This window comes from Aegilops tauschii, chromosome 1 (genome assembly GCF_002575655.3).
Source record: "Aegilops tauschii subsp. strangulata cultivar AL8/78 chromosome 1, Aet v6.0, whole genome shotgun sequence".
Taxonomy (NCBI): domain Eukaryota; kingdom Viridiplantae; phylum Streptophyta; class Magnoliopsida; order Poales; family Poaceae; genus Aegilops; species Aegilops tauschii.
In genome coordinates this window covers 494,738,172-494,761,904 of record NC_053035.3, presented here as the reverse complement: position 1 = coordinate 494,761,904, position 23,733 = coordinate 494,738,172, and the positions used below count along the sequence as shown (strand labels likewise).

At 45.9% G+C, this 23,733-nt stretch overlaps 1 protein-coding gene and 1 long non-coding RNA gene across 2 annotated transcripts; one reads left to right on the top strand and one right to left on the bottom strand.

The window, feature by feature from the left end:
- The first annotated feature begins 135 nt into the window (after window positions 1-135).
- On the top strand, window positions 136-1,410 carry LOC120972881 (uncharacterized). The gene is made up of 3 exons (XR_012183519.1): window positions 136-249; window positions 348-1,120; window positions 1,207-1,410. It is a non-coding gene; the product is annotated as an uncharacterized lncRNA (long non-coding RNA).
- A 6,686-nt stretch (window positions 1,411-8,096) lies between these two features.
- LOC109736424 (S-type anion channel SLAH2) lies at window positions 8,097-10,355 on the bottom strand. Its single transcript, XM_020295645.3, has 2 exons — window positions 9,675-10,355; window positions 8,097-9,582 (listed from the first exon to the last, which is right to left on the bottom strand). The coding sequence occupies exons 1-2, from the start codon at window positions 10,281-10,283 to the stop codon at window positions 8,422-8,424; spliced, it is 1,770 nt and encodes a 589-aa protein (XP_020151234.3). The 5' UTR covers window positions 10,284-10,355; the 3' UTR covers window positions 8,097-8,421.
- Window positions 10,356-23,733: the final 13,378 nt, after the last annotated feature.

Below are 23,733 nucleotides of genomic sequence, written 5' to 3'. Positions count from 1 at the left end.
GTTCGGTCTATATCAGGAGATTCCACCACCTTTTCCAAGATGTACGGACGAGGAAACCCATAAGTAAGATGTGACCTTCCTAAATAGTTAGTGTCATTTTTAATTTACTAAACTCGCACTTTGTTACATAATTTGTAGGCTAACCAATATGGGCCACGGTTGGAGTCTTTACGATTGGAGGGAACGCAACATTCAATGGGTACAGAAGTGGGAAAATGAAGTGCTAGCAGATATAGTGTATCAACTTAGGTACATTTTATTTACATTATTTTATTACGATGATCATACAATGCGTGAAGATGCTTTGCTTTCATCATAACGGTTGATGTTATTATATAATTTTGCAGACCGTACGATGGAAGTACAGCTCAAGCGTACAAGCAGTGGTACTGCATCAGCACGCGTACAAGCCTGGCCGGTCAACCAGCTACGATACCAACAAATCTCACGCACGAGGAGCAGATGCAGAGACCTGTTGAGCTGCATGCAGCTTACTATCATGACCGGATGGTAATCACTAGTAATTTTTTCAGGTTCATCATTTCATAATCATTTCAACCAAATATTTTTCCAGCTTCAAACTGCCAACGACATAGGGCAGATGGCAACGGAAAGCATGCCGCCTAGGGGACAAGCTGTCAAGTCATTCAATAAACGTTTTAAAAAATACGTGCTAACAAAGTTGAGATGTGGTAGAGGCGACGACGTTGTCACTGGAGCGTACAACATGCCAGTACCGAGGTCAGCCAGACCGAGTGCGGCGCCGTCGTCCAGACCGAGTGAGGCGCGTACAAGCCATGGGCAGTGGGGGGAGGGTCTGAGTACAACAACGACATTGCCACGACATGACTCATCTCTGCCACTACATCGCTCTTCTTCGGTGCTGCTTCGTCAGGGGCAGACATCACAGGACCATGGCATGGGCTTGAATTCGATGCCCGAGCTGTATCTTTCCCCAAACCCATATGCATACACAGGATATGGCGCATACACTCAAGGTGAGGGATCTCAGCCGTATCTCTCCACGCGAGGGATCTCCATGCCCGAGGAGACTCGTGTCCCAGATTTAAACCAGTACCAGGTAGAATGTCCAGATAGTACAGGCGAGGGATCTGATCAGGTAGTCATGTTTACATTTTAATGCATTTACAGTGATATTACATATTATCCTCTGACAGTTTTTGTTTACAATGTTTCTATGTGCAGGGCATACCTGATGTAAATTGGAACGATGAGTACACCCAACCTGGCGATAATGTTAACGCAGTAGATACAGATTTCTTCAGAGAGGACGTTATTGGCCCATCTTTTATCCCCGAGGAGTCACAACAACCATACGCCTACAATTACGCATCAGGTTCGCAACAAGGATTACAGAATCCATCACCTATGCAGGAGTCGCAGACACAGGAAGACCAACTAGAGTACGGTCGCGGTCTTCGTGTAACTCGACCACCTAATCGCTTGGAGCTTTCCGGTCTGAAGGGAAGGCCAGCTGGTCGTCGTCGACTACAATGATTCAACTATCCACGTGCGCCACCCATTGTATCTACATATGTCAGTATCCGACTTTTCGATTTGAACATCTATGTATGCTGAAATAAAAATGCATCAGTCAGGAACAATTTTTCCTGCCTATATCTCCCGCCATACTATCCCGCTCCACTCTTCGGCTTATGTTTTCGCGCAACCCTTTCCCCTCAATATTTTCCTGCCAACGCTTTCCCTACATATGTTCCCGCCACTCGTTTCCTGCCAACCCCTTCCCGCCATATCTTCCGGCCACCCGTTTCCCGCCATATGTTCCCGCCAACCCTTTCCCGCCATACTGCAGTCGTTCTTTCCCGCCATTTTCTCCTCTCTACCTATAAAACCCCCTTCAGACGGAGGTGGATAAGCATTCAAGTGTAGTGTAGTCGAGACGTTCCATTATCCTTTCGATCGTAGTTTTTACCCTGGGATGAGCAGGACTCTTCTGAGGCTAGCTACCGATTTCAGGATGGACAATAGGATAGTTGCATGGGACGAACTCACCGGTAGTGACACCATAATGAATGAGTTGGCTCACCAATTACGTAGGTCTGGGTGGCCTGAAAGGACCTATGAGGAGGTACGTAAAGAACTTCTTAGGTTGCATGCAAGGTGGAAGAAGGTAGTGGAGCCGGAGAGTGAAACTTTCAGAAGGACTGCAGAAAAGCATCCATTTTTATGGACTGAGCAGAGCGAGGACGAAGATGATATCTTCACGCCGCCGCTTCCGGGTTCTGCATCGTCAAAGGGCAAGAGTTCTGCATCGTCTAAGGGCAAGAGTACTGCATCCTCGAAGAGCAAGAGTTCTGCATCGTCCAAGGGTAAGAGTTCTGCATCGTCGAAGGGCAAGAGTTCTGCATCGACGGAGGATGACGATGATGCCTTCATGTAGTTTTTAAGCTATATTCCAGTTCTACCGTTTAATTCAGATGTACTTGCATTATTAGTTTGTACTCTCTTATTGTAGGGCATTATGTTCTATCTTAATTTCATTTTGTAGTTCTTACATGATGTTCGATATTAGTGGAGGGAAAGAAAATGCCACTACTTTATTCTAAAACTATTTTTTTTTTCATTACGACACGGTACAACTGAAAATAAGATACATCGTAGAATTGAAATAAAGCTACATTTAACTACTGAAATAAAGCTACATTAAACTGCAAAAATAAAGATACAAATGATTGCGAAATTTAAAATACTACCACAGGAATCTACTGAGTCCAGCATGGATATTTTCCTTTTCCATCGCCAGCTTCTTCTGCTGCCTTGGCCTCACGAGCCCTTTCTTTCTTTCTCTGCCTCTCCGCCTCACGAGCCTCCTTTCGCTGTCGTTCCTGCTCCTCCATGCGACGAGCCTCTTCCCTGTTTTTCTTTCCTAAATCCTGAAAAAAACGGTGTTGCTCCGCATAGTATTCTTTTAACTCTCTCTCTTGCTCTGCTTTCTCCTCAGCTTCCGCCTTCTCGCGTCGCTCTTCCACATAGAAACTATTCTACGCACGGCGACTTCTTTCACGAATCTCAGTCACTGCCCAAGCCGGCATCTCCGTGTCAATCCAATGATAGTACATGCACAGAGGCGGAGGAGACTACAACAAGAAACAAGAATGTTATTAAAGAATCAATCAAAATACCAACAATATCTATTCGTGATGGTTAAAGCATACCGGAGGCTTGTCGTACTCTGAAATAGCTACGGTTGGATCTTCCTCATAATTGGCGCACATGAAAAACTTCATGCCCAACCAATCTGAAAAATCCGTCACCTCCTTCACCTTGCAAAGATCGCCACACCAACACCGCAGGACTGCCATCCCCGGAGGCAAACTTGCATTCTTCATTTTCCTCGGCCTAATGCTTTGATCCGAGCAAGGCAAACTCATACCGGCTAGAAAAATGTGTTACACACTTTGCGCAGTGGCGATTTCGAGGATGGCTGGACGAGAGCATCGGTGTCTCCTTTTATAAGCTCAGACGATAAATGATGGCGAGAAAATTAAGCGAGAAATTTTAGGATCCCTGTAGTGTCGGCTCAACAGCTTCCCGCAGCAAGTGACTGATTCCCGCGGTGCCGTCGCATCAAGCAATAGCCAGAGCAATTCTCACAGTGCCGTCCCATCCGCTGAGGCAAAAAAAGCTAAAGCAGAACTGATTCCCGGGCGAAAGAAGCTAAAGCAGGGCATCAGCGTGCATTTTCCCGCGCGTGGGAATCACCGCTGTCAGCATCGCTGTCGCACACGGGAATCAGCGCCGTCAAATGTCCCCTTCTCGCTTTTGGCAGAAAGGCCGCCTCACCCAGTGGCGGCGTGGCCCACACGCTGGGCCCGCGAGCAGCACGGCCTGTCGGCCCGGGAGCGACAGCGGCGACAGTGTGACCGCCTCACCTAGTGGCGGCCGGGCTCACCACTCCTGGCCCGTTCCGTCCCAGCTGCTCCACTGTGTGAGAACCGTTGTGCCCCGCGGCCGCCTCCTGCGGTGGCGGCAGGGCCCGCTACCTCCTGGCGTGGCGGCAGGTGCCACGTGTCGCCTGCCGCGCCTGCCGCCACTAGTGAGGGGGTCCTTTTTAACATTTTTATCTGCAGATAGTCTTTTTTGGCAATAGCGTTCGGCAGGGGGTCTTTTTGGATAAAAAATCGCACGATGGGACCTCGCCGCCGAGCGCTCCCTGCACCATCCCAACCTCGAGCACGCGTAAGGAAGCGCCTCCTCTCCCTCTCCAGTTTTCCTCCTCGCGCGTGGTGTTCTCGTTAGTGAAGGCACGTGGTCGTGGTGTCGCAACGGCCTAGCCGAGAATGGCGAGGCTGGACTAGATCTTTAGCCTGCCGCCGATACAAGGCTCTCTACGTGCCTCCATGCTTGTTCTTGCGCCTCCGAGAGGCGAGAGGAGGCCATTTCCGCGTCGTTCGCCATGATTTTTCTCGCAGTAATAGTGTGTGCTATTTTATGGAATGGGTTCGCGGCAAAGTAGGCAACAAATTACATGTTTAAGTTGAGGCAAATCACGACCTTAATCTCCATATGTTTTTTTTTTTGAGAAAAATGCGGAAGCTTTATTCATCTAGTTGGACATTAAGAGGGATACATAAGCTTTAGGGTGCAGAGAGAAAGCATAGTTGGGCTAGAATGCATCCAAGCCAAATGGGCTGCCAGCCCAGGCCAACGCTAACCAGCCAGAGTTGTCCAGCGGAACTACTCATTTTTTTTCTTTTGCAATTGCGGAACGATTCGTCGGCTCTGGTATTTTTAACAAGAAGAGCAGTTGGCTGACGAAAATTGCTTATGGTTTTCCAAAAACATTTTGTACAATGTAAAAATAATTCTAAACACACACACACACACACACACACATGTATACAATGTATGTGCCAAATTTGATACCATTTTACTTGTATACATGGCGTAAAAATAGACAAAAATGCATTTTTGAATGTGTTGCTTTTTTTTGTTGGGCTGGATTTTTTTGTACAGCTTACAAGTTATATTTTTTAAAACAAATTTTCATGGATCCGTAGTGAACACATACAAGTTGCCACAATATTTTTGAAACTTATAAACATGTTTTTTGATTATTTTTTCCACAAAAACAAGCACCATAACTTGCACTCGGTTTGGCTATCCGATCAAGGAGTTGAGGACTACCAAACAGGCCATGCAGCCACGCCCAGCCACCTCGATCTGGATAGGGGCGGGGTCACATATCGTGTTGTAGTGGACGAGGGGCGATGTCAAGGTCTATCTTTGGTGGATTTGCTCGGATCTCGTCGTTGTTCGTCTACGTTCGTGTGTCTTCGAGTTGGATCCTTCTGATCTACGTTATTGTTCATCTGCAGCGGTTGCTGTTCTGGTGCGCTGGTCCTATGAGGCCTTAGCATGACGACTTCCCGATTGTTTACTACAACAAGTTGTGCCCGACTCCGGCGATGGAGGGGCGATGACGGCGGCGCGCCTTCGGCTCGCTTCAGTGCTTGTAGCCGTCGCTAGGTGGTCTATGGATCGGGATGTAATTTTTATAATTTCTGGTATTCGTTGTACTGCCATGATTGGAGATGAATAGATCGAAAAATTTCACGCAAAAAAAAAAACCTCGACGGAGGTCAGGTGGGACGACAACAACACCATCTGCTGCGAGTATTTCGATCGATACGAATCAACCTGGAGGTGGACAATTTTTTCTTGCTTGGAACTTGGAAGGCTACAGAAGGGGATCGCCGGAGACATGGTGTATCAATATTTCTCGGTCATGTGTGGTGTGTGCGTACTCTTTGCCTTTTCTCTCTCTTTGAAACATGTACACTAACTTAAACAAACTGATTAGTATCTCAAACTAGATGTCTGTCTGTACAAATGACACGTTATATAGCTTGCTACTACAAAATTTATTATATAGTTGCATCTTATTTATACGTATAAGATGAGCTAATCTCATTCCTGTTCTTTTCCAAATGCCTACAAAAATAGAAATAATTAGATATAGTACCCCTTGGTCCTATATTAATTGTCGCTCAAACGGATATATCTAATACTGAAATACGTCGAGATAGATCTATTTCGACAATTAATATGAGATAGAGGGAGTATTAGATAGTAAAATTTTGTTTGATATCAGTTATTGAGCCGCTAGAAATATATTCATTAGTATAGTGTTTAAAAATGCGGTCATTGCATGTATATTGTAAGTTATGCGACCTTTGATAAAACATACTACAACAAGTATATATAGGGATGGGATTTAAGACATGTATTGGAGTGGAGAGGAACACACATGTGGAATCTTTTTAGGGGAGGGAATTAAATATATATCACATGCATTGGAGGTGGTTCAAGCATGCACCACTGACTCCAATAATCCTAGTCCTTGCATCCCTCTTGCATTGTCCCTAGCTCCTGTCACTGCATCCGGTTCCTTTATTCGTTGTCACTCGGTAAGGTTGTTGTGTGCCTTCTCTTGCAAGAGAGAGGCTTCCACTATGATCGATCTCAACTAGGATATGGTGGCAACCAAACGCGCATGATGAGGATGTGTCGAAGTTGTTGAAGACAAAAGCAGACGAGCCACTGTGAAGGAGGTGTATAATGACTATGTCTAGAGAATTCTGACAAGAATAAGCTGACAATGCGAGAGAAGGAGGGGGGCTTGGCTGCCTTTGAGGAGAATGAATTGCAAGGGGTGGACTAGAAAGAGTATATGTCGGTGTCATAGCTTACCAGGGCCATGAACATTGCCAATGACGTGCAAACCTATTCATGTTGGAGTTTTTTTTTTGCCGTTACATTTTTTGCCTTTAAAGCTCCCTAAAGTTATCAATGACATTTGGCTTTGATAGCACAGATGCTACTACGCCTTGTCAGGACTTTGAGGTGTTTATTTTCTCTAGAGACTACTGGTTTCTATGTGCATGCATGCTACACTATAGCTGCTATACGTAGAATCATTTTTTGAGTGGTTGAGTGTTTGTGATGCCCATCATTGATGATGCTCCTGCTGTACATGGGGTGTTGCGAGCTTCTTAGCTGCAAATCTATCAGGTCACCTTTCTCTCATTTTTATCATGTTTATCTATGCTCTTCAAGTTCTATAAGTTACTTTGGTACCTCTACTGTTTTAGATGAAAAGAAAATGAATTATAGAAAACAAAGTTATTTTACGCTCTACAATATATGTTTATGTCATTGACCTATCAAAAAATTTACAGGAGACATAATACAGTAGATATAGCAAGCAAAAATAACCATATATAAATGACAAAGGAGAAAAATGGCGCGGCAACTTGCGCGCCCTTGCTTCTTGTGTATTCTATTTCTAACCTTTATGTCTAGCTTAAGTACAACTATACTGCTAACATCCCCCCTTAGTCGTAGACTCGTAGCAGGAGTAATGCAGACGATTGCGACTGAATTTAAAGTCTTGCGCTTTATTCATACTTTAGTTCATCTTTCTCCAAGCAAAACGTCATGTATTTTGGAGTCAAGGTCACGGCGGAAGGCGTATATTGGTCTATATCTTCAACTATGTAAGTAACCAAGTGTTTTGAAGTTGTGGAACGAAACCTAATCCGTCTCTTATCCAGGTAGCAAGTAATATTTGTAAAGGACTTTTTGCAGAGGCTATGATGAAGTTATGGAGCAACGATGATGATAGGTTAGCAAAGTTCTCACATTCCTTGGATCAAGGGCGGCACATTTGGTTGTCCGAACCCCATAATCCCTACTTTGTGTGAACTTTGAGTAATAAAGTTTGGTTTAACCCCTCAAAGAAAAATCAAAGCAAAGCTATGTTTAATTGAAAGTAAATGTAAGTAAAGTTATGTTTTAATTAAAATAAAATGTAAGCAAAGCTAAGTCTGAGAGAGGCGCCGTTAGCGGTAACCTTAGTTTTGAGCAATGAGTGGAAAGCATGTCATGGTCACACATAAAAAATGATTTTGCGAATACTCCTCTGTCTTAAAACTTTGAAAACCTCCCTTGTAAAGTTGCAACACACTAAGCCATCCATTTTATTGATACACCTTTGGTGAAATGTCCTTCCAATTTTCAGGTCTGTGTAGTTACTTGAGACGAGAATAGAGTTAAGAAATGTGACTGACATTTTTCAACTTCTGAAGAAAAAAGTATAACCACTAAATTTACAAGCTCAACCGTTATGTCCGACAATTATATCATTATCATGGCAATGTAAATTGCTCACAATATCACTCCTAATCTACAACTATGTGCAGCAAGTTCACAAAGAAGAAAAAGAATGAAGAAAAACACATAGAACTCTATAAAAGCACTACTAATCAACATACGCTAGCCGTGCGTACATGCAGGATGTCGTGCATGGACCTCGTAACACTTTCCTCTTCCGAGCCCGTGTGCCACAGGAGACTCGCCGACACCGCCGCTCGTCTTCTAGTTGGAGCTGGCGTCATTGCAGTATGCGCCCTGCTTGGAACTGGAACTTAAATTTGGGATGGAAAGAACAAGCTCCTTGACATCAGAGCTCGACGACCGAAGGTGCGCGAGGATCTTGCTAAACTTGGGCCTTTGTCGTGTGATGGCTATGGATACGTCATTGGGGAAGAGGTCCTTCCGCAGGAAGGCGTGGTACATGGTGGTGGCTAGAACGCCGGTGACCGTGACAACGGCAATTCCTGACAACCCGACTGCCAGTGAGCGCGTCAACACATTGTCTACCTCCGATGCATACAACACCGTCGCCAAGGCCACACTCGTCATTGGGAATGTGTACGCCCACCATGCCAGCGAGAACCTGAACCCCCGAAAGAGGTTGACGCGTACCACCAGCGACACATAGAGGAATAGTGAGATGAAGTAAAGGAGCTTCGCACCATCGTTGAACTCGCCAGAGATCCTCGCCCAGGCCATGGACGCGACGCTAGGCGCGGCGACGAAAAGAAAGAACACTGGATGGAGCTCCTTTGGGAGTTGCACATTGGTGGGGAGCCGCTGATACAGAGTGACGAAGAGCACGGCATAGTGGGCCAACCCGACGCCGAAGAAAAAGATTGGCAACTCTCGGAGACCCATCCTAGCACCGAGCAGCGCACCAACGAAGTTGCCAACGACAGCGAGGTGGTTGGATGGGTTGGCCACCTTTGAGAGGCGCCGCTCGCCGCTAGACATCCACTGGCCATAGATCTTGAGGTCGAGGCACAAGATGGGCAACATGAGAAGGTACCAGACAACGTGGTGGATCTCCCACACCGGATGCGGCACGCCCTTGACAAGGAAGAGGCAAGCAATCGATGGTGCAAAGAAGAAGTTGACGCGCACCGGGTGATGGAACTCGCGGCGGACAGCCTCGAAGTAGAAGACGACCTTAAGAAGGTAGGTGATGGAAACAACAACCATGAGTGTGACAGAGATCCACCAGAGGACGTGGTTGGCAGCAGGGTGCACATGAAGGAATTTGGTGGAGGGCTCCGACTCGAGGGTCTTCCACAGCATGGCCTGGCTGCTTACGCCAAGGCACATCCCAAAGGCGCTGATGGGGAACCGGAGCAGGAACGGCCATGTCTCGTCCTTAGGCAACACGGCTACCTCTGTCGACTGCATGTTCACAAGTATATTAGACACAAAGATGGGTTAGTAAGGAATGGTAAACTTTTTGCTGGAATGCTATGCGGTGACGTGGTACGTACCCGAAGTGTCTCGAGCTCGGGTCCTTCGAGCGCGGCGAAGTAGCGGTCGGCGGTGGGCACTGCATCGTCCTCGTCGGTGTCCTCCTCTGAGATCTTTGACGCCGCAACTTGCTCGACGTCGGTGTCCTGTGGCACCCCGCGGAGGCTGGAGAGCTGCCGCTGAAGGCGGCCAGAGAACGTCTTGAAATGGTCAAACCGCCGGTCTCGCTCCCGCATGCTGTCGCTCCGCAGCACCGCCGGCACCTCGCCGCCGACTCTGACCACCAAGGACGGCTGCGAGTGGTGCCGGGCCTGCTTCAGCAGCTGCGGCACGGCCGGATGGTGAACCCGCTCGACCATCGACTCGCTCAGCGGCACGGCAGGGGCGCTCACGTCGGCCTTGTTGGCGCGGACGACCGGAGGCATGCTCGGGACGCTGATCAAGACAGAGCTCGTCGTCTCAGCGTAAGAAGCCGCGGCCGCTTCCTTGGTGGTCCTGCCGCCGGAAACGACGGCATCCGCAGCCTCCATTGAAGAAACGCCGGCGGCAAGCGACGGGACACGAAGGAGAAGCGGCTCCGGGGACGGAGCACACCCCGGCATCTGGATGCTGACCTCTCTGGACGCCATGGCAACAACTTTCTCTCTTTCTTCGTCTCCACCGCTGGACGCGTGCGAGTTGGTGGTGACTGGCGAGTGAATGTATGTGCATCGCATCGTGGGCGTGGCCAGCTTATTTATAGACACATGACCCGAGTGGAGGACGCACGCGCGGCTAGCCAGCTGATGGATCGACGGACCGACCGACCGGCGACCGGCGGTCAGGTCAGCAGCGCCGGCACGGGGTGGGATGAGGCACGCACGTGGAGAACACACGAAGGTTCCACGCATCACCGCACTTCCAAAAAGCTATTGCGACAGATATAGCACGCGCCACGCAGTCACCGTCAGCAGTCGGCACTGCGCAGCCAGCGGTCGCGCCGGATTCCTCCACGCCTCTTGCCCGTGTCCATGTCAAAGAGACAATGTCCGTCATCGTCGTCTTTATCACGTCCCCGGCGGTCCATGGATCCAAGGAGACGAAACTCTTGTGCGTTCATGCACGCGACCTCGACCTCGACAGATGTTGTGACGGAGAGCTCGATCGATCGAGCGTGTCTCATGGGTTCGTGGCTAGTAATAAGATACTAGTATACATGTATTAATTTGACGTAGAAATAATAACAATATACTAGGATTATGCATGACAGATAAAAAAAATAGAGGCAAGCACGACCTTTTTTTGTGTGTGCAAAGAATAAAATGGTGCATATATGGGCCCATGCTCGTGCTCAAATGGGTAACACGTTTGAAAAAGAAAACTATGATAGAATTGTGGTCATATAGTCATATAGTACTCCCTCATGATCTTATTGTGGGACGGAGGGAGTAGGTTTTTTTTCAGATAATGAAAGCTCTCATCAATCATACAATTGCATGTGAGCTTTGCCTCCGTGATTGCTCGGCATTATGCCAGGATTATCCGATTAGGGCATCTCCAACATCGGCCCTCAAACCGGTACTATCCATCCAGACGCTGCTGTCCGAATCCCAGAAGCCATCCAACGCCGACACCCTTCGTCCACGGAGCAGTTCGGACAACGATTTTCTCGCAGACCGGAACCAAACGTGTGTGGGGGGGGGGGGGGGGGGCTTTACAGGAGTTCGAAGGGAGGTGGAGTACGCGCTTTTGTAGCTGTCCACACTGTTTCCACGGCAAAATCTCCCACTCTCTTCTTCCATTCTGTCGCTCTCCACCCAGTTCCCGCCCTTTTCTCCTCCGCTCTCTTCTTCCCTCCCTCTGCTGACGCATGGAGTCGTAGTATAACCTACCGAAGATGGAGGTGGTGAAGGTCCTGGAGGATCCGAACATTACGCTTGCCCGGAAGATCAACACTCAAGAAGCACAAGGCCAACGGAGGACATGCTGGTGGCGGACATGGCGGTGGGCGTGCTTGTCGTTAACATGGTGGAGGTCGCGGCATGGGCCGCTGTGCCCCGATAATGTCGCCCACTGTACAGGCGCCGCCTTGGCTGAAGCATTACAAGGCTTCGTACTTCTACGCTGCCAAGCAACTCGGTAGGCGGTCCACGGCAACGGCCACCGGGCAAGTGCCTTACATCATCAACTAAAAGCGGCACCACTGCTCTTCTCAGAGTGTTCTTCGATGCAGTTTGTCCGGGTGTGGACGGTGGACAGGGAGCAGATGGGAGCCAGGATGTTGTTCGCTGCTATGCCTAAAGCGGAAGAGCCGGTGTACAATGACGCGGGCAGGGAGATGTTCGACATCATTTACAACACAGGCGGTGTACGAGATGGCTATGAGGATGGGCATGTGGAGAACTTGGGATCCCACTGAGTCTGGCAACTACTCCCATGCGCAGCAGGGTTACACGCAGACCAGCATGCAGCAGGGCTACACCCAGACCGGCACGGGCAAACAACAGCAAGATTGGACCGCCGGTTAGCTAGAGCAGGAGGAGGAGGGCGAGGACGATGATCTGGGTGATTTTGCCCGTGATCCGAAGAAGAGGGTTAGAGGATAAAGCTTCAACATGCAGGAGGGAGAGTTGTTGTGCGATGCATGGTTGGCCACTAGTCTCGAACAGATCCATGGCACAGAGCAAAAGGACACAACGTTTTGGGCCAACATTCAAACATGGTTCCATGAAGACAAGCATTCTGCGCTCTACTCGGATGTGGTCATTCGCAACCGTGAATCAAAGTCCCTCAACGATTGATGGTACACCATCAAGCGGCCATTTGCAGCATGTCATCGCACGGTAGCCTAGTGGTGCGCAAATCACCCAGCAAGTAAGTTCATTTGGCCGAATATGATTAGTTTATAGCCGGATATGCATAGTTTTGTTTATCACTAGTCAGATATACATAGTTTTTTTGGTCACTTGTCGGATATATATAGTTTTGTAGCCGGATATGCATGCATAGTTGTGCAGGCAGATATGCATTATTGACAATGTTTTATTTTTTAGCCTTCTTATGCGTGCACGGTGTTCAAGAAATTGGGGAAGAAAAACTTCACCGCCATACATTGTTGGTTGAAATTGAATGGGCAACCGAAGTGGAACCTATACATTGCCAAGACCGCCGCCAAAGCCATCGAGGAAGAAACCGGTGACCCAACTGACCCAACAAAAGAACCGCCCAAGAAGGTTAGAAAAGTGTTTCGGGGAAACAAGTGGGAGGAGGAGATGGCAAAGCAAGAAGGTGCGGTGTCCAAGTTGACAGACAGGTTCGAGGACATCTATTGAAGAAGGGGGAGGCATACATCAAGCGCTCCGGCATCAAGGAAGATAAAAAGACGGAGAGGTTCAAATTGTTGATGGAGGCGACCGAGAAGAAGTTCAAGCTCGAGGAGAAGAAGGCCATGCTCGGAGAGAAAAGGTCATGCTCGAGGAGAAGAAGACGATGCTTGAAGAGAAGAAGATGAATATCGTAGCCGATGCGGAGGACGCCATGATGCTAACCTTGAATTTGGAATCTTTGGATGCTGACACGAGAATGATCGTGCAAGCCTTCTGCTACAAGATGTTGCAGAAAGATGAGTTGGATGCACCGAACAAGGAGGAGATGGAGGCGGCGAATAACAAGCCAGAGGCGAAGGCTGCCTACGTGGCGGCGACAGCACCTTGAGCCTGATTGCTGATTCGGCATGGCAGAAAATCTATTTTTTGCATGAACTGCTGGACTGATATTCTTTTGTGTTCGGGCATGTAAAAACTAAGCATGATTGTCTCTTTTTAGTTGTGATCGGGCATGTGATCCAGTACGCGCTATGGATCAGACTTTATTTGAATTTCATAATGCCCTTTACTGACATATACCAGATAACCTCGGATGGCCGACTCTGGCATCCATATCCACTGACTGGTCCCCCTGTCTATGGATGCGGAAGAAAATTTAGAGGTTGGCATTAAAGATGCCCTTATGCCAGACTATCTCCTAATAGCATTATAGTGTTTCTCCACCTTGTTCCACGGATTCTTTGCTTGGTGGACACATATCTTTGCCGGCAGAACGGATGGACTGCATGAACACTTTGCGGGATGTGAGGATCACAACTCTCGAAGAAGAACCTTTAGACATAATCCGAAGATGATTACCTTTGTCGGTACGTACCTAACTCTGATGGTTACACTCACTACTTCATTCCTTTGATTCCTTTCGAAAAAGGAATCGAAGGTACGAATGAACTTTTGCATGCTTTGTAAACTACTTTCTTCCTTAATATAAGACATTATTACATTTAATCTGGAGTAACATCGATCGAGCTCCTGGGAAGCTTCATGCACGCATGCGGTTCATTCCTTCCGGGAGGAGGAATCTATCTATGTACACCGTGGTGCGAGCTACGCGGCGTGTACGCGGAGACGGCAGTGCAGTCAAGAAGTTGAGCCTGCCTCTGGTGTGGTGCCAGCCGAAAGATCGGTCTCGATCGATGGATAGCGTGTGTCCGCCTTCTTCATCCTCCGGCTCTTGACCTTGACCGACGCGAGCCAAGCAGCTAGCAGCCCGGCCACTACATACTCCACCATGCATGCAAAGTGCCGTGGTGCACACCAGGAGCCCACACTGCACGCTAAGCCAAGAAAAGCTGTAGAAATTGCAAGTCATTTGTGGAGGTGGGTGTGGACCGTGACTTGTCTCTGCATTTGGTCGATCGTTCGGCCGGGTTCAGAGAGTATGCTCATGCCTCATGTAGAGGTCGCTTCCTTGTCTTCAAGTCTTTTTTGTAGAGGTTGCTTCCACGAACCCCCTGGATGGCTAGATGCTTACGTGCATGCATGCAAGACGAGCTAAACTACACGGGGGTTATCAGTCAAGAACAAAGCTACACAATGTGCTGGATTGCTTTAGAATATCAATGAGGGAGTACTCGATTTAATAATCTATGTGGTGATCGAGAACTTGGCGGAAAATCGTCAAGGAATAATAAGGGTATAAAGTTTAGCATTGTTTTCTTAGAAAACTACTAGTTTTTTTACTAGCTTAACCTGCGCGGCGGCACGCCGCGCCCGTCTATATGTCGTTATAGAATTATGAACAATTATTATAAACTAATGAAAATATATGCGGTGGCCTCACATGTGTTATATGTTACTACATAAAGAAAAGCACACTGATATACATACACAGAGACGGTGATATAAAAGCACAATTAGCATCATTCCATACCGTTCAGCTTGCAAAGAAGGAGCTTTCTTCGTTAAAAAACATAAGATAATGATAACAATGAATTATTTCAAGACAAAGGAGAGGCCTGTGATGTGTACTGGGACCGCATTAGCAAGAGTTAAACTAACCGGCATACTTTTCTATTCATTACCGATCTTTTTCATATAACATATTGGAATTTATTTTGCAGCTCGGAACGATTAATAGGGTATTGACACGTATGATTTTGTGGGGTCTGGTGGTGTGTAATATGTTGGTACACTTGGTGAATTCATGTGGGATGTGGGACATTCTTTTGCATGCTGCATGGATGTGACCAGGTGTGCTTGGCGCACCTGATGTAAACACGTACATGTTTATTTGAATTTGTACATAGAAATCAACTGCCTTCCATTGTTAGCTGACTGAATCTTCACCGCATCTCATATAAAATAAATCGACTCACTATTAACCGACTGAATATTGAAATTAGTTGCGTTCTCTTCACAGTAGTGGAGAACTTCAAGGTATATTTATTACTTCAGTTTATTAGATATTCATTGCAGCCAACCGCACTGATTAGGAAATGAACATGCGATATCTCCATCTGTATTACGTAGTACGATCTCAAATAGAAAAGATAATACATACATGCACACATAGAATATTATTATTATTATTAAAAATGCGTTTCTTCCACTACTACCAAGTACCAACATAGTCTCCCAACATCATCAACTCTCTTGCCTTGCCTCACTAACAATATATCACTCATCAGTGAGGCCAATTGATACAATTTCAGTTTAACACCGGCAAGCCAGCAGACAATTCAGTTGATACAGTTTCTTTTTTACCAATATAACTGACCAACATGCAGCTTGTACAGGATGGTCGAATAGAGGAGAAGACAGGGAAGGCACCTAGGTAATAGAGGAGAAGACGGGGAAGGCACCAGAAGGGGACGCAGTCACCGTCCTAGGTGTCGACCCATCAACCATCAGAGACGCAGTTGATGATGGTGTGTGGAGAAGACGAAGCGTAAGACTTCAAATTCGGTCGTAATCGTCTGCTTCACTCCCGCTACGACTGAGAGGGAATGTTAGAAGTATAATTGGGTTTAAGTTAGAGATAAGAAGATAGAGATAGAATATGTTTAAACCTTTGTAACTTGTCTTGTACTCCAAGCCTCTACTCCTCATGTACTCTATATACTACTCCCTCCGTCCCAAAATTCTTGTCTTAGATTTGTCTAGATACGGATGTATCTAATACTAAAACGTGACTTGATACATCCATATTAAGACAAAATCTAAGACAAGAATTTTGAGACGGAGGGAGTAGTACGTAGAAAAGGCACTATTATGAATTTTGTCAAAATTATTTGTGCAACAGAGTGGCTTATAATCTCATGATTATTAGATGCTTCTTACTAACACGATCACATAATATTATGCTTTGATAACTATACTGCACTATCTGCATCTATACCATAACGGAATACCACCCTATCCGGTGTATCTTGTCTTTCTAGAACTCTCCTGACAGTCCTATTCTTCCCACCCTATCCGGCGTGTTCTCTAGTCCCCTAGTACCCTCTCCTTATGCGCCAGTACATGCTGGTCCTGGGGAGCAGTCCAATAGACTGGGAACACAGGGTACTGTAGGTTTACTGTAGCTGCGAATCCCCGCAACTTCAGCCGTCCGATGGACTCTAATCAACGGCCAGCGTGCAGCAGCTCACAGATTTGCTACTTGTCCACCGTCCGATGCAGCATATCTAACGGCTAATACTCAAACTTATTCGTGTAATATATAGAAGTATAGAAAGTATAGATATCCCCACAAGGGTCACATCAATACAACACATAATATTCAGCCATCCTATAATTTCACAGGTCGTACTGCCCAACATGCAGCTTGTACAATAGGGACAGTCAAGAGGACCTCCTCAAAGTGCAGCTTTTGCACAGGATGGTCTTCTCGCCCGCTGCATCCAGCCCAAGCACACCACACGCGACGACACAGCAGCACGCAAGCTGAAAATATACGCGTGACGCAGTGCACGGGACGGCCGGCTGCACCGGCCAGGTGAGCGAGGAAGATGCAGCCGTCGCGCGGTAGCCGTCTTGCAGTTGACGCGGAGACGCATCGACAGGGGGCTTGAGGTACCTCATCACGTCGGCTTCGGCGCTAGCATACCAGAAGCTGAGAAACGACAGCTCCTGACGACGACGACGCGAGAAGGGCTCTAGTGCCGACGAAAGCTGGGACGCCGGCGCGCGGGACAGCTCGAGCCACGCGTGACTATCGTACTCCTATTCCCCGCTCCCCGGCCGCCTTCTCCACCGGTGCCGTCGTCACCGGCCACCTCGCCGATCTCCCTTCCTCAGGAAGCTGCTCCATGCCGCGCATGAGGCGGAGAGAACCGCACCCAACGGCGGCGCTGCGGATCTTCAAGGCGTCCATGGCTGTCACCATTACGACTGGAGAAAGGAGCAACCATAGTAGAATTAATGTATGAGGTGAGACACGAAAGAAGACCCGAGGCAGTACGGACAGGAAGACGACCTATTTATAACCCCACACCGTAGCACGGTACGTACGTGTGCAGGGCATAGGCGGCAGCGGTAAGCGGCAGGATTTCTAGAGCGAGGGACGACCGAACTCTGGAATAATCGGTAAAAGCGGCATTTCCTAACGGGCGCTTAAGGCGCCCGTTTCTTCTGTTGCCGCAAACGGGCGCATACCCCCGCGCCGCGCTAGGCCGGCCCGTTTCCTTCTTTTTCTTTCTGTTAAGAAACTGCACCAAAAATCTCATTTCGAACGTGAGGGTTCGAACTCGCGATAAACAGCAGCGCACTAAGCAACAGACCACCGTACAGATTGTGTCCATTTACTTATTTTCGTTATTTTATTTACGTAGGCCGCGAGAGCCCACCAAACCAGCTTTCACTGCTTGCTGATTTCTGGGCGTTTTTTTCTCTTTTTTTCTGGTTCCTTTTTCCTTTTTCTTTTCTCATTTTCCTTTTTTTATTTTCTTAAAAATGCGAATTTTTTAAAATTCGTGAAATTTTTAAAATTGAATGAACTTTTTTTAAAATTTGATGAAAAATTTCAAATTCCATGAATTTTTTAAAACGTGAACAATTATTGAGAATATGAACAAAAATTTATATACGACGAGCGATTTTCAAATATACACTGAACATTTTTTGGTGTACGATGAACAATTTTGAACTACACAGCGAACATTTTTGTGATATACATTGAAATAATGTAAAACATATTTATACTTTTTTTATATAAGATGAACAAATTGTATACATTGAACATTTTTGTAATATAATCTGAACAATTTTTAACTACACATTGAAAAATTTTATGATATGCGCTGAAAAACCATTTAAATACCCATTGAACATTTTTTGATGTACACTGAACAATTTAAAATTGTGAAATTTTTTCAAATTCGTTGAACTTTTTTTTAATTTCGAATGAACGTTTTTGATATTGATGAACTATTTTTCAAAATTGATGAACTTTTTTGAAATTTGTGAACTTTTTTAAAATCAATCATTTTTTTAGTTCGTTAACCTTTTCAATTCGTGATTTATTTTGAAATCTGTGAACTTTCAAATTTCTTCCCAAAAAAAATTACGTTTTCCCAAATCTGTGTCAATAAATAGCACGACTTTAATTATTCTTAAATCATTCGCGCTGAAAATATGCGTGAACGATTGGTTGCCCTAGTGGTTAGGCGACTGGAACAGGTACTGGACGCCATGTGGTCGAATCCCAAGACTGTCGACGCGGCACCGCTGCCTGTCTTGTCGGAAGAGCACGGCCCAGATAGAGGTGTAAGGGCAAGTACATTGGTTTAGACGGCAACAATCTGGAATACATACCCACGTCATATATAGATAGTGTTAGACAGCTTCTACAACGGTTTGTTTTATTAGTTGTCTGCGTAAACTTGTCACTGCGTGAAACATTAAAAAAACAATCCATGAGCTACCAGTAGTACCAGTACCGACGCCCAGCCATACAACGGCAAAAGTGGCGTCGTTAGCCAGCAATTCTCACGCGAATCGACCGTCTGCTAATTTACCGACGACCTCTTCTATTTCTCTTCATCTCTCTCCTCCATCGCATCAAATATCCTAGATGGCACCTCCTATAGACAGCTGAGTCAACCCCATTGTACATGCCCTAAGCCCACTCGAACACGTATACCGGAAAAATCCTCGGAAGGCGAAGTCAACGGGATACGCTAGCCCACGGACAATCAAATTCGCTAGGCACACCAACATATAGCCGGTACATACGTTAAGAAAATTTGCAACAGCGATCTACGTCCACCAGGTAACTCTGCACGGTAAGAACCCAAAATAATACACGCGTCGGTAAGCTGAGAACCAAGAAGTCATTTTCAAACAATTGGGTAAACCTCAATGCATAAACTTTTCGGGATATAGTGGCTTGGGTATATGTATGCGGGCTCAGTATTCGGAGATGCCGACAAAAGTAGGGTTGTGTGCGTACATTCATAACAATGAGTTAAGTGTTTGCGTTTGTATCGTGTTAAAAAAACTATTATTACCATAGTCACTAGTGCATTACTGGTACTGATCATGCGGAGCTGCGCATCCAAGCCAGTCATACTACGTTTTTTTAGTACTACGTTTTGACTCGCGTTGACGTGGAAGTACATGTGCAGATCGAGATGCATGTACTACAGAAGTAACAGAACTATAGATGTATTGCATCTAGTAGCATCGCGGATCTTCTTAGTAGATCAAGGCGAAGTAGTTATAGGTGATCAACTGGATGCAAGCTCTTCTTTTATCTACTCGATCAGTTTGTGTCTGCACGATCAACTATAGTAATAGTTAGGTGCAGATAGATGGGCATATGCATCCGCTTGTAAGCAGTCAACTACTAGAGTAAATAGTGTCTACAACGATTTTTGGCTCATCGGTCGAATCCAATCGCTTTGGTCCATCGGTTGAATCCAATCGCTTCGGAGATTCGACCGATGGGCTTGGCTATGGGGAGGAACACACACGAACGCAGACATGGCTTGAAGACATCCATTGGTGTGGCTTCAAGACGAGGACAAGGACGATAACAAATCTCCAATGACGGGCCTGTCGATATATATATTTTTTTTTTTGAAAAGGAGGAAGACCCCCGGCCTCTGCATCTGGTCGATGCATGCATCCGCTTTATTAGTTATTCACAATAGACCTTACAAAGAAATACAACAGTAAGTCTGAAGCCACCGTCTAGACAACATCTGTCGCTACTCATATCCAGTTGATGAAGGGATGCTGATAGTCCGGGCCTAATACCACAGACCTTACAGTCAAGCCTAACATTTAAGACCTAAGGCCCCAACCTAGCCACTTGCCGGGTCTGGGGCACACACCGGTCTGGCGCGCTCTTAGAGGCCGCCGCCACCAACTACCACCGCTCCATCTTCAGAGTTGTACTGACGCATCAACCTTGCTCGGTCTAGCTGTCGTCGACGCCACCACGGCGCCCAACGGCACCACCTCCCTGCGCGCGAACAGCTAAGTACGTCGCGGTCGCCACCGATACACCTTAGCACCACGGGCGTGACGATATGGAGGAGTAGGAGAGATAGCCATAGACAAGGAGAAGAAGGGGTGGCGACAGTGAAAAGTGAGCTAGGCTTTTGGGGAGGAGATGTCATGAATCATGGGTGATAGATGTTGTAGATCGGTTAGGCTAGGATTCCGGCAACAGTAGTGATAGGTATTACCTTTTTCTTGGCCTGAGGAGCTCCCGCCGTTGGCCATGGTGGATGGCTACGGCGGTGATGGCAGAGAGTGCGTGAGTGGCGGCGGTGGAGCTTCCCATCGCTTCAGTGCCTCCCTCTCGATCGGATAGGGTTAGGAGTGGGGAACAGTGGCGGTGACGAACCTCGTAACCCGTGCCCCTGGTCCCCACCTCCTCTTTATAGCACTGCGCGACAGGGGCCCACCAGCCTTGCTTGGGCTGGACGCCCCCGATCAGGGCGTGGGTCAAGGGCCCAATGAGCCGTTGGGCCCATTGGTGGAGAGATCAACCTAACATTCTCCCCCTTGATCTCATCATTATACTTTTAACTTTATACTTTGAAATAACTCTTTTCAAAGTACTTGTTCCATCACAGATTTGCATGTAGAGCATGTCTCATCATCACGGTTCATTCCCGATAGAATCAACACCTACAACGCACTCCTCTGTTTTGAAACAGATTCTTTATCCTTGGGCCCTTTTATTGTCCGGAAATCTTAGACTATACCATAAAACCCATGTCGACTGTGTGTTCACCGAACACACTGGGCGGCAAGCCTTTAATAAGCAGATCTGCAAACACTTGTCTGTTGCTTTTATGCTTCAAGCATTTCTACATGATTCCGGACTTTCTCCTTTACAACGCATAACTCTGTGTCAGTGTGTTTGGCATCAACACTTGACTCGTTGTCATAGGAGCGAAAAACTTAAAATGGTTATCGCTGTTGTCAACCATTATCAATTCCGGGTACTTGTTTCTTTAACCTTTTTGCCTGTCCCTCAGCCTCATATCATGTTGTACATTATCTTTACATCATATTAATGATAATTGATTCATTCTTTAGAGTTTTTTCACACAAAAACTCCAAGTGTGAAAGTCAGCGACAATTGTGGATTTCGCTGTGTATTTCATGAGTCCTGTCTTTGTACTCACAATCTTTTGAGAGCACTTATTTCTTTCAGCATGAGGCCGATATCCTTGACTCCATTCCAGTGATCTATATCTGGACTGGACATTACCAAAACAACCCGGTTACGTGAACTGTGTCACTGTAATGTTATACTTTTGCATTCATTAAGCTTCCAACAGCTGAAGCATATGGTACCATATTCATTTGGTCTATTTCGTATTGACTTTTGGAACACTAAAGTTCCCAAAATCATTACCCTTTACTATAAGAACAGGCGTAGGTTTTCTCGCATGCATACTTTAGAAACTTTCCTTAGCATGCCCATGCGACACACCTAATACCCCTTTTATTCTTTTCTCGGTGAATCTCGATCCTTATAACGAGAGACATTCTTTTAAACTTTGAGGACAAGAACTTCTTTTCCTCCTGCAGTCGAATTAACATCACTACTAACAAGCAGAATGTTATCCGCATGTACAAGATATAGGACATGAAATTCCCATTCTATAACTTTATACAAACACAATTGTCCTCTCATTTTCTTTAATCCAAAACAACATTTGATTGCTTTAGTCCATAAAAGACTTCTTCAGGCAGTATCCCCTGTGTTCTTTACTTTCATCTGATGTAACTCAGTTCATAATATCTTTCATCTGATGTAACTCAGATCATGATGTGCTACCAACACTCATTATAATCTATTCAGTGTAAAATGCACAAAAAACCTTTCGATTTTAGTCGTGTTTTACACCTTTACATATTTTCTTTGGAGTCACATTGTCCTTGTAGACTCTTTACAGCCTACTGTTTTGGCTCCATTGGAAATTACTCATGAGTCCCGAACATCGTCAGAATTCACCAATTTCATTTCATCTCACATAGTCTCTTATCATTTAGATAAGCAGACACTTCTCAAAACTTGATTGAGCGCTTTAAATGAGGTGGGATCAACCTCCATTTGAATTTCACTAACATAGACTTTATAGTAATTAGAAGTATCTGATTTTCTCATTCCTTGAGACCATCTGTGTCTCAGGTACTGGCACATCTTTCATATGGGGCTGTTGTTGCTCTCTCATTGCCAAGAGGCAAATTAATTGTAGTCTTTCACTTCCAAGAGGCAATAGGTTTTACATGGACCTCCTGTTTAATCATTCCTCCTTTATAGAGCTAACAACGGGTGTTGTATAGGTCATACAACATGCTCCCCCAGATACAATCTATTTGAGTCTTAGGTATCTTCATACCATGCTCCCCCAGATTACTCCATCTTCACTAAGAATGGCGTATCTTTAAACTTTATTATTTGGGTTTATTCTGTTAAAATTTTCTTCTTTATGGCACTTTAAGCACTGTCTTAGTATTCCTTAGTCTGCTTTCGGAACTGTAAAAGATCCAGGAATACATCTATTTCTTTTCTTTAGGGGTATTATTATGATCGTCGTACTCCCCCAGATGATCACATTCTTCATTAATGGATATCTCATATTTCTTTCTCCCCCTCGAAATGTGGCAAGAACTTTTCTGCCACAATTTCGAAAAACCATTCACAACTCTTGTGAATTGAGGAAACTTTGAGTATCTACTTCATGTATCTGATTACTTCATATGTAATGAAGTTATCTGTTAACGGTATGGGAGTACTTTTTCCTTATTCCTCATTCCATTTCGGAAACTCAAAATAGTTCTTTATCATTAGTACTTTTGCAAGTCACACTGGCATATAATTCTTATCTATAGGTTCGTCTGTAACTTTTATTCTCTTTGGATGACCGTTGCACATAAGGTGTACGGTCGATACTAGGAAAGCATAATAGCTACTCCATACTTTCTCCCAGAGTGGGACACATTAAACGCACATGAGTCATCATATCTTTCTCCTGTCACACAGGATAAGTCTTAGCAAAAATTTCTCCTGACGTATAGGATTTTTGACATAATACTATGTCAACTTTACCCAGTTACGCAGGTATTTTCCCAGACTTTCCCCGCCATGCGGGTTTTATCATAATCCTCTTTTCCCGCTATGCGGGTAATTCCCTGTAAGGAACATAAATGCCAGAATTGGCTCTTTTGACTGCATATGCAATCATGAAATTCAGAAATAAATCAGAACGCTCTTTGACACACATGCTTAATCCGACGTTGGTCA

Coding starts and splice junctions, on each gene's coding strand:
- LOC109736424 (XM_020295645.3), bottom strand. CDS start 10,283: ATGGCGTCCAGAGAGGTCAGCATCCAGATGCCGGGGTGTGCTCCGTCC. Junction 9,583..9,674: donor CCGAGCTCGAGACACTTCGG/GTACGTACCACG, acceptor GTGAACATGCAG/TCGACAGAGGTAGCCGTGTT.